Source organism: Salmo salar, chromosome 27 (assembly GCF_965601325.2).
Source record: "Salmo salar chromosome 27, fSalSal1, whole genome shotgun sequence".
In the NCBI taxonomy this organism is placed as follows: domain Eukaryota; kingdom Metazoa; phylum Chordata; class Actinopteri; order Salmoniformes; family Salmonidae; genus Salmo; species Salmo salar.
The window spans coordinates 10,753,149-10,767,429 of NC_138317.1; the positions used below are offsets into that span (position 1 = coordinate 10,753,149).

Sequence of the window (14,281 nt, forward strand, 5' to 3'; positions counted from 1 at the left end):
TGGTTCATTGGATCAGTCTAAAACTTTGCAAATACACTGCTGCCATCTAGTGGCCAAAATCGAAATTGTGACTGGGCTGGAATAATACATTATGGCCTTTTTTCTTGCATTTCAAAGATGATGGTACAAAAAATATATAATTATAGGTTTTATCTTTTGCCAGATCTAATATGTTATATTCTCCTACATTCCTTTCACATTTCCACAAACTTCAAAGTGTTTCCTTTCAAATGGTATCAAGAATATGCATATCCTTGCTTCAGGTCCTGAGCTACAGGCAGTTAGATTTGGGTATGTCATTTTAGGTGAAAATTGAAAGAAATGGGGCGGATCCTTATTAAGAGGTTTTATGAACTACAACGCTGCTGGGTTTTTCACACTCAAGTCTCCCATGTGTATCAAGAATGGTCCACCACCCAAAGAACCTCCAGCCAACATGGGCCAGCATCCCTGTGGAATGCTTTCGACACCTTGTAGAGTCCACGGCCCCAACGAATTGAGGCTGTTCTGAGGGAAAAAGGGTGTGCAACTCAATATTACGAAGATGTTCCTAATGTTTTGTACACTCAGTGAAATGGGCATCACTACCATCATGGAACTTTTATTAATTGTTTTATTCTGTGTTGTTACAGCATTCAACCCACATAATGCATTTAATGTGAAAAATTATAATAATCGAAAACCTCAATTAATTTTTTCATAATCGAATCAAAACCAAACCAACCTCAAAAGCACTAATCGCTCAGCACACCAAGGTCTTCCTAATGATCACTAAAGTATTTATGGAGTCGAGAATTTAAACAGCAAATGAATTACTGAGGTAATGAGCCGTTGAGATGTAGATGGCGTCTATCCTTGGCGGTTCCATTGAAAACCATATTTCAAGGAAATATGAATATTTATCCATTATATTTGCGTGGAATGAATCTTATTACTGGGCTCTGTTCTTTATGTAATCACACTTCTTTATCTAATTGAGTGTGACAAATGAATTCACAGGACTTGCAAATAGGGATTGTTCAGAGAGGCTCCCTAGTCAAACATATTTCCTCTAAGTTCTCTCATATGGAAATCAGCATATGAAATATGGTTATTATTTGGCTGGTTGGCTTTTCATATTACCAATTTATACTGCAAATATGAAAAACAATAGTATCATTAACATACATTCAGTCTCCCTATTCAATGGTGATCATAATATTTTGCCACTGATTGTAGTTTTACAGTTTTCTACTGGATAGGCCAGCCTTTGGTTTGAATTGTACACCCCAAACTTGTGACTATTTCATTCTGAAAAGCCAAATCCATGACTATTTTATACTCAAGGATGCGCTTGTAAGTATTGGGAATTGAATTGGATTCATACTTTTCCTGCTTCACAAATTACTGTCCCATCTCTCTTTTCAAAATTGATTTGTCAATTTTCCCACACAAACCCATCATTGTTGCAGTCTTCCATTGGCTAGCACAGCCTTGGGGTTGAATTGTGCACCCTAAACGCATGACTGTCTGAAAAGTTATTATGTTTCACACACACAACCAGGCTTAAAAAAACAACAAGAGTATATCCATCCAACAAAACATGTTGTTCTTGACACTGTACTCAACCAAATACGGTACATAACTCAATATATTTTGAAGAGACAAATATGAGTGATTGGAACAGCAACAAATGGAACAGCGACAATCAACTACATTATGGGATGCAGAAAATGGGTGGGCAACTAAAATGTGTGCATGACGTTAGTCAGAAAGTGTCTTATCTTACACCCCCCCGCTATTTTCTCTCTCACTCATCAGGAGCCTTGCGCCAACCCTCTCCTGTCCGATAAGATGACACCGGAAGAGGTAACTGATCTCATTCAGCTCCACTTGTGAGGTCCCAAGAACTTAACATCCCCTGATGCAATACCAAATGATTAGAGTAGGCTGCCTTGTAGATTTTCAAACACTTTTGTCCTTGTCAAAAGTGTCTGGCCTAATATGTTGAAACCCATAAGAAGGTTAAAAGGTGTCAACAACCCTAAATCTCTTATGGAGGCAGTTGACGTTGAAGGTTGCGCTTTAGAGTGTATTTAGCCAATTACAGTGTTGTGTTTCTTCACCTTGTGTCTTATTGGCTGGTGCAGATCAAAGAATGGGAGGAGGCCGAGATGGACAAGCCAATGGAAATTGATCAGATCCGAATAGATCCTTCCCCTTTTCAGCTGGTGGAGAGGACCTCGCTACACAAGGTTGGTTTGAAGTGCTGCCAACTCATACCAATTTGGAGATACAGTATCTGACATCATGTCTAGACACAACTGAAATACAGCCGACAGTAGATTTGCTCAGAACAGAAGCCATAGCAGAATGCTGAACCTAAAGCAATTAGAAGTGGGGTCTAATTTGACGTCTGACCTTTTCTGCCTGTCCCAGACCCACACACTCTTCTCGTTACTGGGCCTGAGTCATGCCTATGTCACCAGTATCGGAAAACTGGTGGGTGTTGTGGCACTTAAAGAGGTAAGAAAATGTCATCTTCTAATTTCCACTTTCTTTTATCGCTCTCTCTTTCTATTTTACAGTTTTTCCATTCTCTTTTGCTTGTGACTGAACCTTACAATTTAGTAAGTGTTGAGTCGTTATTGCCTTATGAGTCTTATCATGCTATTTTCATGTAATTCAATGTTGTGTTCTTCTGTGGCCCCTCTCTTTCCCTGTCCCCACTACCCCATTCTCTCCCAGCTCCAGAAGGCCATTGAGGCCTCTACGCATAGCGGGGTCCGGCTACGCCCCCCCCTGGCCAGCTTCAGCAACATCAGACGGAAGTCATCCAAGCCCCAGACAAACTCAGCCCCAGCCTCCCCCACCGCCCCCTCCTCCCCTCTCTCCCCCGCTCCCGTCGTCCCCCATGCCCCTGCCCCGCCACCTCCCCCGCCACCGGAGGAGGAAGAGATGGCGGTGTGGATCGAGGGCACGAGGCGGGAGGTAGCAGAGGTGAACAGCAGCAGTAGTAGCAGCAGCAGCGGAACAGGGAGCAGCAGTAGCAACAGTAGCCCTTCGCTACCCCACTCGTTGCCCCTCTCCCTCCCCCTCACCTCGCCCCTCTCCATCCCCCTCACTGTCGCCCTCTCCATCCCCCTTGCTGCCTTCTCCACCCCCCTCCCCGCCCTCTGGGCTGCCACGGAGCAGCAAGTGGAGGAGGAGGAGAGTAATGATGAGGAGCCCATCTAGCCTTATAGACGAGTGCTGTTTTCTTTTTTTTATAACGTGTTTTTTTTTATATGGTGTGAATTTCTCTTTTAGTCTTTCTCTATCCCTTTATTTTCTCTCTCTCACTATCGAGCTTTCCCTCTGTCTTTCCTCTCTCGGTGAATGATGTCTGTGAATCCATGAGGAGAAAAAATCTGGGCTCCATAGTAGTACTTCACTTTTTAAGATCATTGGTTTTATTTTTTTAATTTAACCTTTATTTAACCCACCTTTATTTAAACAGGAGACAATGGCTACCGGTGGTGTTTCAAGAGCTAAAAATTCAACAAGTCCCACCTTGTGAGGGAGTTCTATGATCACCGTGCTGGGTTGATAGATGACAGTGTTAAATCAGACTGACGACAGCCAACTCAGATGTAATGATGCTAGAGATTTTTTACTTAATAATGCTATGGCTACAAACGGAACAGCCACCATCCATCCCCCTTTGTAATTTAGATTAATCCCTCACTTGATGAGAACACAAAACAAACACATGCTGAATGATTTTATGATGGTGAATTTTCCTACCCCCCTCAACAAAAAAAAACTGGGTAGTGTTCTTCAGGCACTAGATGGAGGGAAATGGACTGAAACAGGAGGGACTACCTCAGCAAATAAGAAATGCTCATATTTGTTTTACGTTGCGAAACATCATAAAATGTTACTCTTTGCATGCCCTAATGAACAAAACCCGATGTTCTTCTGACAACACTGAGCACAGAAGAAAAAAGAAACGGTATGACACAGGGTTTTATGTGAAAAGTAGTTAAATTATGAATGAACCTCTTTCTCTCTGGCTCTTTCTCGCTCTACTTCAAACAGTTTCTCAGGTTGCTCCCTATGTCTTTAAACCTGCAGATTTTGGACAGAGGAATCTTTGCTGTCTGTGAAATGAAGAGGATTTCTATTATATTTTGTCAATCTGTTTTTTAATGTCTGAATGTACAGTATGTATGTTTATCTGTCTGTCTTTAGTCGTGTATTTATTTATCTTTTGTAGAGACGATTTTTCTCTGAATGTATAAAACGATGACTAATGTAGTTAATAAAAGGTTAGTAACTTATCTGCCAAATGATTTATTGTTGATTATTCAATGCATATGGATTTAGAACAAAAAAAGGAATACAACTATTATAAAACTATTACTACAAAAGTTAATGCTACTTACATTAAATAAACATAGGCTTTTTGAATAAACTTTTTACTAAGCAACATGCCTGTTAATTGAAAGCAATAGAGGCATCTTTGTCATATTGATGAATTGGTGAACAAATGAGTGGTTCCAAGCTCCACTCCCACACTCTATTGTAATCAACGTTACAGGCAGGCGTAAAACAATGTCCCCCAACAGAACAATTAGTCAGTTACAAAGAAACAGACAGGGGGTGGTGAAGCCTACAGTAAGACGCCAGTAACGAAACCAGAAAAGCCATATTGTTTACAGGACTGTAACGCTCCAGATTTCAGAGCATTGTGGGCGAAACTAATAGATTCCAAAATTCAATGAATAAATGTTGTTCCCTTTTAATACTTTTCAGCTATGTCAGAATTAATGGGATATTTGAGTTGTCCTTTATCCATGGTGGATGTGAGTGACCCAGTATACTCTCTAAATCCTAACCCAGCTGGCAAGCAATACAGAATTCATTGAATTGAGAATGTCTAATAAATTCCAATTAAATTATTGAATTTGAATTGAAGTAGTAAACAGGATACAGAACTGCAATTAAAAAAATTATTAAAGGAAATATCATTGAATTCAGTGAAATTCAAATGTCTCTTCTATTCTATATTTGGTGTAGTCTATACAAAAATACATTGTGTACCTAATATCAATCATGAAAATAGAATTGGCTATTCTAAGCACTAAGGTTAAAAGAGTATTTTTATTTCACCTTTCTTTAACTGGGCAAGTCAGTCAAACAATGAGGGCCAAACCCTAACGATGCTGGGCCAATTGTGCGCCGCCCTATGGGACTCCCAATCACGGCAGGTTGTGATACAGCCTGGAATCGAACCAGGGTCTGTAGTGACCCTCTAGCACTGAGATGCAGTGCCTTAGACCGCAGCGCACACTTTTCCAGAGAAAAGTGATATATTCATTGGTATCTGTAAGTGTGACCTGTCAGACTCAATGAAACTCATGTTTTATGATTGAGTGGAATTTCTTTGAATTGCACTGAATTAAATTCTGCTTCCTGTCACTCAAACTCAAGTTCAAATTCTACATCCTGTTGTGATGTGGCCAATTCAATTAAAATTTAAAATCATGAGTTGAATGGGAGTCAAAATTCTAAATTGAGCCCAATCCTGGCATGCAGTGGCCAAAAAGCATCCCACCAGAGCTTTAAATAGTATATATGACCAACCACCTCGATTCGGTCTGATGTTGCAAAATTTGAAATTGTGTTTTTCACATTGGATAGAAGTAGAGACTCAGAGCTACAAAATGGTATATCATACGCTGCAGTTGAGGAACAATGGGAAAATAATTCTGCTTTGAAAGTTGATAAACTTGTAACCCCACTTTTGAGAAATGGACCTTGAATGTTCTGGTACACCTACTGGAGAGCTATTCTTTATCTACAACTATTCAGCATCGTTCACACCCTCTTAAGCCTTAGTCCCACCCATCTCTTTAAGGATTCACATGTGAGGCACCTAGTTAACTTGATGGGTCTTGTAATCATCTGGCGAATTGGAGTCTTGTTTAGACATGTAGCTAGCTAGCTAAACAATAAAAACGGATTGTCATAGCTAGCTACCACGCATGAAATGCTGTAGTATGAATCTGCAGGTAGCTAAAGTTAACCAACTAAGTTCAATGTTAGCAAGCTAGCTAACATTAGGCTATAACTAGCAATGCAAATGGCTTTCTGAGAAACAAATAATATTACTACACAGATCATACATGTAACGTTAGCTAGTGAGCCAGCAAGCTAATGTTCGCTAGCTAGCTAACCATACACTTAATTGAGTATCGCATAGTATCCTTGCGCGGCATTGGGAACCCAGTCAACCGCTCTGCGCCCCGGCGCAGGCGGGGGTTTAATGTCTCCTCAGCCCTCCCGGCGCTTCAGCGATGGCAGCGGCGGAGCACCCGGAGGCCAACCCTAGCCTTAAACCTTTTGGTCTGTGAACTGTGGCCTCTCGCTCTGGCGAAGGGCTGGTGGGGGAAAGGAGGGCAACCTCCCCAACTCTGCCCAGCCACTAGCCTCTGGTTGAGGCAGAGCGAACTGTCTCTGGCATGTTAGTGCAGGGAGGTAAGGGAGGCAGCCTTCTGGTAAGGCGCTTTCAACCCCTCCTTGTAGGTCACCTGTTTTCAGGTGTCGATAACGATGCAAACGAGTTACCTCGGTACCGGTCTGTTGTAAAAAGGGTCCTGCAGATGGTGACGGCTACTGATCGCTAACGGGAGGGGGTAGTCGGTCCTGGAATATTTGAAATAGGGGGCTTTCGGCCAAGCATGGAAATGCGATGGCGGTTGCACCAGATTCAATGATTTGCAGCGGAACTCTTGGACACGAAGCCTGTTCCCCTAGACAGGCAGCCAATCAGAGAATGATGGCCTGAACGCTGCCCCGGCTCCGACCGGGAGAAGGAGGTCCAAGTTACTGGGAACGGCTGATTAAGTGTTCTGCCGAAATCAGTCTGATCACAGAAGGCTGTGATGAAACAAAACGTGCATTCCCTGCATGCTTGGATAACTCTAAACCGCGAAGTCCCGGTTCACCGGCAACCCCTAGTCCCCTTCGGTAGCGGCCGACGCCCCTGCCCACAGGTGCGTCATGCGGCCGTGCCTAATGGGGAAAGGGGATGAGCCAGTCGGACGCAACCCAGGCGATGTGGCGCCCCATTCCAGGGCGCCCTGCCCTTCGCAAGGACGTAGACATTATTTTCTCACAGAGGTTGGTGGCTAGGTGGGGTTGGGGAGGTTGCACTCCTTTCCCCCGCCCGCCCTTCGCCAGAGAGAGAGGCCATATTACACAACAAGGTTTGATGTTTAGATGAGAGCGTCCGGGTGCTCTGGGAGGGGAGACATTGAACCCACGCCTGCGCCGGGGCGCCGAGCGGTTTACTGGGTCCCCGGGGCTCCCAGCTCTGGTTCCCTTTCCTAGCTATTTCTGGTTCTGTATAGGAGAACCGGTCGCCTTAACTTGCAATGAAAACAACTTTCTGACAAAATTTGAAACTAATAATATCCGAAAGTGTAGCTTATTAATATCTGAAAATGTACCAAGACTCTTAGCCGTATAAATGGATGAAAGCTTCATGGCAGACTGGAACCCCTTTAAGTAAGAAATCCTGTGTCGTTTCCGTTTTGTTTGTACAGCTTGTTTGGCCCGTTGTGTCAAGTCACTCCGGTTCACACTGACTGTGTGCAGAAAGTAGTCCATCACAGCTTTTTCCCACTGATCTTTGTCGATAGCGCCTGCTAAATTCAGGTCAGCAATGTTGTTGAGCAGTAGCAACAGTTTTGCAGTTCTCCATGGCTAACATATCTTTCAAAAAAGCTGTGGAAGCAAGGATTATCTACACATACTGAGCAGCTCATGTTATAGACAGAAGCATGCTACATGGCAGACCAATCCAAACTCATCTCTCGGCATGTTCAGCCCATCCATTATCTCAGCCAATCATGGCTAGCGGAGGTTCTTGCCTTTTTCCGTTAATTAACCAACTAGGCCTGTAATTTAACAATTGTATTCATATTTACAGATGGTATAACAAGTTTGTTATTAAGGCACATGAAAGTAAACATGTTCCAGAAGGCATTTCTGCCCAAAAACACATTTTGATCAACAACAAAAAATATCTGTTAAAATCCCTCTCTTGTGAAGTAGCGATGTGCGACATACGCCCAGCTTCCTGAAACAGTCACAAATTATCCATAATTTTTGTGCGTGTGCGTAATCTCGGAAACCAATAACTAAAATATTGTGTCAGATGCTCAATGAAGTTCTAGGGGGAAAATATACTACAACAAGGAGAGGAAGCGCCACCCGCCCCTCCCTCTCTCTGCAAGTTTCAGACAAGTCTATGGGCCAAATATCCCCTCCCCTTCTGAAATATATATCACATTTTTTGTGGGGGTCATTTAGCAGACACTCTTATCCAGAGCAGCTTACAGTAGTGACTGTATACATTTGAGTAGTTTTTCATACTCGTCCTCTGTGGGAATCAAACCCACAACCTTGGTGTTGCAAGAGCCATGCGTTACTAACTGAGCCACACAGGAGCTTTGTCCAAATTGATCAGTGACAGAAATCTGGACACCGGAACAAAGCTGCTCGTTGGTCGCATCCCACAGTCTGTTATGTCACGTGCGTCTGAGATTAGTTTGTGTGTAAAACTATTGAACACCACACACAATACCACTGCCGACAAGAATATGTTTTTCGAGAATATATATATATTTTTGCATACATACATAAATACATACAAACTGTACATACATACATTCATACATTTGAACACTCTCACATACACATACATGCAAGCACACGCACACACACAGAAACACACACTGATAAATATTACTTTATTTCCTTTTTTGTTTTTATAAAAAAATCATGATTACACTACCGGTCAAGAGTTTTATAACACCTACTCATTCAAGGGTTTTTGTTTATTTGTACTATTTTCTACATTGTAGAATAATAATGAACACATCAAAACTATGAAATAACACATGGAATCATGTAGGTACCACAAAAGTATTAAACAAATCAAAATATATTTTATATTTGAGATTCTTCAAAGTAGCCACCCTTTGCCTTGATTACAGCTTTGCACACTCTTAGCATTCTCTCAACTAGCTTCACCTGGAATGCTTTTCCAACAGTCTTGAAGGAGTTCCCACATATAATGAGCACTTATTGGCTGCTTTTCCTTCACTCTGCTGTCCGACTCATCCCAAACCATCTCAAGTTGCTTGAGGTTGGGGATTGTGGAGGCCAGGTCATCTGATGCAGCATTCCATCACTCTCCTTCTTGATCAAATAGCCCTTACACAGGCTGGAGGTGTGTTCGGTCATAGTCCTGTTGAAAAACAAATGATAGTCCCACTAAGCCCAAACCAGATGGGATGGCGTATCACTGCAGAATGCTGTGGTAGCCATGCTGGTTAAGTGTGCCTTGAATTCTAAATAAATGACAGACAGTGTCACCAGCAAAGCACCCCCACACCATAACACCTCCTCCTCTATGCTTTACGGTGGGAAATACGCATGTGGAGATCATCTGTTCACCCACACCGCATCTCACAAATACGCGCCGGTTGGAACGAAAAATCTAACATTTGGACTCCAGACAAAGGACAAATTTCCACCAGCTAATGTCCATTGCTTGTGTTTCTTGGCCCAAGTCTCTTCTTCTTATTGGTGTCCTTTAATAGTGGTTTCTTTGCAGCAATTCGACCACAAAGTCCAGATTCACACAGTCTCCTCTGAACAGTTTATGTTGAGATGTCTGTTACTTGAAATCTGTGAGACATCTATTTGGGCTGCAATTTCTGAGGCTGGTAAATATAATGAACTTATCCTCTGCAGCAGAGGTAACTCTGGGTCTTCCATTCCTGTGGCGGTCCTCATGAGAGCCAGTTTCATCATAGCGCTTGATCATTTTTGCGACTGCACTTGAATAAACTTTCAAAGTTCTTGAAATGTTCCGTATTGACTGACCTTCCTGTCTTAAAGTAATGACGGACTGTCGTTTCTCTTTGCTTATTTGAGCGGCTCTTGCCATAATATGGACTTGGTCTTTTACCAAATAGGGCTATCTTCTGTTTACCCCCCGTACCTTGTCGCAACACAACTGATTGGCTCAAACGCATTAAAAAGGAAAGAAATTCCACAAATTTACTTTTAAGAAGGCACACCTGTTAATTGAAATGCATTCCAGGTGACTACCTCATGAAGCTGGTTGAGAGAATGCCAAGAGTGTGCAAAGCTGTCATCAAGGCAAAGGGTGGCTACTTTCAAGAATTTCAAATATAAAATATATTTTGATTTGTTTAACACTTTATTTGTTACTACATGATTCCATATGTGTTATTTCATAGTTTTGATGTCTTCACTATTATTCTACAATGTAGAAAATAGTAAAAATAAAGAAAAACCCTTGAATGAGTAGATGTTCTAAACTTTTGACCGGTAGTGTATATATTATTACTTTGTATACGGTTTACTACTAATGTTAAATTACTTTCAAAAGCATGCACTTTCTTTTGGTGGTCTTGTGATTCTCTGTAATGCACTGATCTTTTCACAGCGTCCTTTTTCTTTCTCTATACTTCATTCTTTCAATTTTATTTCATCAGTTCAATATTACTGCAAAACAAGTCCTCACGTTTCTGCAAAACGACAGATTTGTCTTTAAAGTTCCCTTTCATCATTGTCGTATCCAATACTTTCTCCTCCAGGAAAAATCGTTCTGTTTTTTTTCTCAGTCCCAGAGTGGGTAAATAGCTGGAGGTGGGGTAGAATAGCTTGATTGGTGGATTATGGATAAGTATATCCTGTTTGTCACTCTCTTTCTGACTATCCCCTTCAATTGGTAGCCACGGCAACGATAGACCCCTTGACCACCTCTTCTTCCTTCTCCTCCAATGATTGGACAATGCAGGGTGTGACCACAAAGGGTATGCGTTCTGCCATTGGTTCTGGGCGTGCTAGTTGTGGACTGGTGCCTCCAATCGGGGTTGCGTCTTCTCTAAGCGGGGACGGGGTCAAAGTTGGTTCTAAGGTTAACGTAACCTCATCGTCCTATGAAAACAGTAAATGGATGGTTTACTGACTATACTGTACTTACCAAACTGTGAGGATCAGTCAAGAGGAACTACCTGTGGGTACATCATAAATCCATAACCCATGTATTACCCTTGAATGACATCTTGTGGCTGGAGGACTTTGAAGTAAAACACTTGTCGTAGCCAGGACAAACATAAAATCAATAAACCATAGTACTTTTTTTTGTCTCATTCAATAGTTTTACCTGATAAAGTAGAATCCTGTTAAAATCTAATGTTAAATGTACCATTTATATTGCTAAAATATATATTTTTAAATACTATTGCTGCTTCCTGTTGTCATGGCTTTTTGATCTATGGCCGAGTGTCAAAACACTAACAATACTAAATTCACCAAACTGAGGTAAAAAGGATGTGTATTTCCTGGAATTCTTGTGTGGTTAAAATGTTAGTCTGTGTAATGTAGTAACACGTTCTGTCCACCATAGGGGAATTAGCGTAATACAATGGTTTGCAAAAGTATTCACCCCCTTGGCATTTTTCCTTTTTTGTTGTCTTCCAACCTGGAATTAAAATAGATTTTTGGGGGGTTTGTTTCATTTGATTTACACAACATGCCTAACAATTTGAAGATGCAAAATATTTTTTTCTTGTGAAACAAACAAGAAATAAGACAAAAAAAATGAAAACTTGAGCGTGCATCCCCCCCCACCCCCCCACCCCCAAAGTCAATAATTTGAAGAGCCACCTTTTGCAGCAATTACAGCTGCAAGTCTCTTGGGATATGTCTCTCTAAACTTGGCACATCTAGCCACTTGGATTTTTGCCCATTCTTCAAGGCAAATCTGCTCCAGCTCCTTCAAGTTGGATGGGTTCCTGCTGGTGTACAGCAATATTTAAGTCATACCACAGATTCTCAATTGGATTGATGTCTGGGTTTTGACTAGGCCATTCCAAGACATTTAAACGTTTCCCCTTAAACCACTCGAGTGTTGCTTTAGCAGTATGCTTAGTGTCATTGTCCTGCTGGTAGGTGAACCTCCGTCCCAGTCTCAAATCTCTGGAAGACTGAGACAGGTTTCCCTCAAGAATCTCCCTGTATTTAGCGCCATCCATCATTCCTCCAATTCTGACCAGTTTCCCAGTCACTGCCGATGAAAAACATCCCCACAACATGATGCTGCCACCACCATGCTTCACTGTTCTCGGGGTGATGCGAGGTGTTGGGTTTGCGCCAGACTTAGCGTTATCCTTGATGGCCAAAAAGCTACATTTTTGTCTCATCTGACCAGAGTACCTTCTTCCATATGTTTGGGGAGTCTCCCACATGCCTTTTGGCGAACACCAAACGTGTTTGCTTATTTTTTTCTTTAAGCAATGGCTTTTTTTCTGGCCACTCTTCCGTAAAGCCCAGCTCTGTGGAGTGTATGGCTTAAAGTGGTCCTATGGACAGATACTCCAATCTCCGCTGTGGAGCTTTGCAGTTCCTTCAGGGTTATCTTTGGTCTCTTTGTTGCCTCTCTGATTAATACCCTCCTTACCTGGTCTGTGAGTTTTGGTGGGCGGCCCTCTCTTGGCAGGTAATGGATTTAATGGTGCTCCATGGGATGTTAAAAGTTTAAGATATTTTTTATAACCCAACCCTGATCTGTACTTCTTCACAACTTTGTCCCTGACCTGTTTGGAGAGCTCCTTGGTCTTCATGGTGCCGCTTGCTTGGTGGTGCCCCTTGCTCAGTGGTGACGCAGACTCTTGGGCATTTCAGAACAGGTGTATAAATACTGAGATCATGTGACAGATCATGTGACACTTAGATTGCACACAATTGGACTTTATTTAACTAATTATGTCACTTCTGAAGGTAATTGGATGACCAGATCATATTTAGGGACTACATAGCAAAGGGGGTGAATACATATGCATGCACCACCTTTCAGTTTTTTAATTTGTAGAATTGTTTTTAACATGTTACTTTTTTCATTTCACTTCACCAATTTGTACTATTTTGTGTATGTCCATTACATGAAATCCAAATAAAAATCTATTTAAATTACAGGTTGTAATGCAACAAAATAGGAAAAACGCCAAGGGGGATGAATACTTTTGCAAGGCACTGTATAACATCATTACATATGTCAAAGTAAATCAATATTGTAATACATCATGATAGTAAATGTACCACACTCACACCTTTTTTACAACAATGACATCTATTTCTTCTTACTTTAACCATGCCTACTTGTAGGGCCTGCTGTTAATATTGACAATGCTTAGTACCATTAGGCATCAATGCGTATGTTAATATTGATGATATTTAAAACAATACAAAAACCACTAGTCTTAAAATCAACACATTTTCTTCAACCACATTTTCTTCAACCACATGGCTCACCTTAGTCTCCTCCTCTTCCTGTTGCTCTGGAATGCATTCGCTCTCCTCCTCTGGCTCCTCCCCTAAGGTCTCGACCACACCAACAACCATGTCAGCCATTGGCCCGCTCATGTGTCCGACAATCTCCACCTGCGCAGAGCCCCATAGGTCAGCCAGGCGAGGGTGAGTGGGCAGGCCTAGACTGTGGATGGTGCTGTTGGGCGTGGCTTGGAGGGAGTGGTTTGCACTGTGTAGTCTGTGTTCCATTGCCTGTAGATAGGGAACACAGTTCATTCACATTTATTCATGACAAAAAATAACATAATCAAGAAACCTCCCTATGACCCGATAGCTCATGGCTAGTGGGGGGAATGAGTCATCTGTTGCTCTTAGCTACAATTATTTCTGTATTTAATTAGTAGGACTAGCATTGGTAGCATTAAATTAGTAGTAAGAAGGTTAAAAACATTGCATATATTTTTTACTAATAACCAGTGTCGACCTGTCATTCAGGGCAGAGCCCCACCTGTTTTGAGCCCCACTTGTTTAGCTAATAATTGTTTTTCCTGTCTTGCATGTTATTTTGGTATTAATACGTGTCGCATATCAGTTTGCAAACAATGTAAAAAAAACTGTTAATAAAGGCAGTGTCAAAACACCAACAATACTAACGTTACCAAACTGAGGTAAAAAGGATGTATATTTCCTGGAATTATTGTGTGGTGAAAACATTAGTCTGTGTAATGTAGTAACACGTGGTGGAGGAGCCAGTGGAAAATATGGAGCGTAGTCAGTGGTAATGTTCCCTAGTTGCACTGTGATTGGCTCAGTGTTCTGTCACTCATGGGGACACTATGTCAACGCCAAATCTATGGGGAGAGCTCAAAAATTCAAGCCCCTTGGGTTCTCCATATAGTTACAT

The 14,281-nt window shown here is 41.8% G+C and overlaps 2 protein-coding genes across 5 annotated transcripts in view; one reads left to right on the forward strand and one right to left on the reverse strand.

The window, feature by feature from the left end:
- LOC106588436 (chloride channel protein) overlaps positions 1-4,301 on the forward strand; it is a 33,834-nt gene extending 29,533 nt beyond the window's left edge. The window contains exons 20-23 of the mRNA XM_014177430.3: positions 1,801-1,848; positions 2,130-2,234; positions 2,419-2,505; positions 2,728-4,301. Coding sequence (XP_014032905.1) covers positions 1,801-1,848; positions 2,130-2,234; positions 2,419-2,505; positions 2,728-3,216 — 729 coding nt within the window. The 3' untranslated portion in view covers positions 3,217-4,301. The remainder of the gene's footprint in view (positions 1-1,800; positions 1,849-2,129; positions 2,235-2,418; positions 2,506-2,727) is intronic.
- Positions 4,302-8,633: 4,332 nt separating this feature from the next.
- LOC106588434 (uncharacterized) overlaps positions 8,634-14,281 on the reverse strand; it is a 35,944-nt gene continuing 30,296 nt past the window's right edge. For all 4 annotated transcript variants that reach the window (XM_014177424.3, XM_014177422.3, XM_014177427.3 and 1 more), the window contains 2 exons: positions 13,381-13,629; positions 8,634-11,004 (listed from right to left, as the gene is read on the reverse strand). In XM_014177424.3, the coding sequence (XP_014032899.1) occupies positions 10,789-11,004; positions 13,381-13,629 (465 nt within the window). In that variant the 3' untranslated portion in view covers positions 8,634-10,788. The remainder of the gene's footprint in view (positions 11,005-13,380; positions 13,630-14,281) is intronic.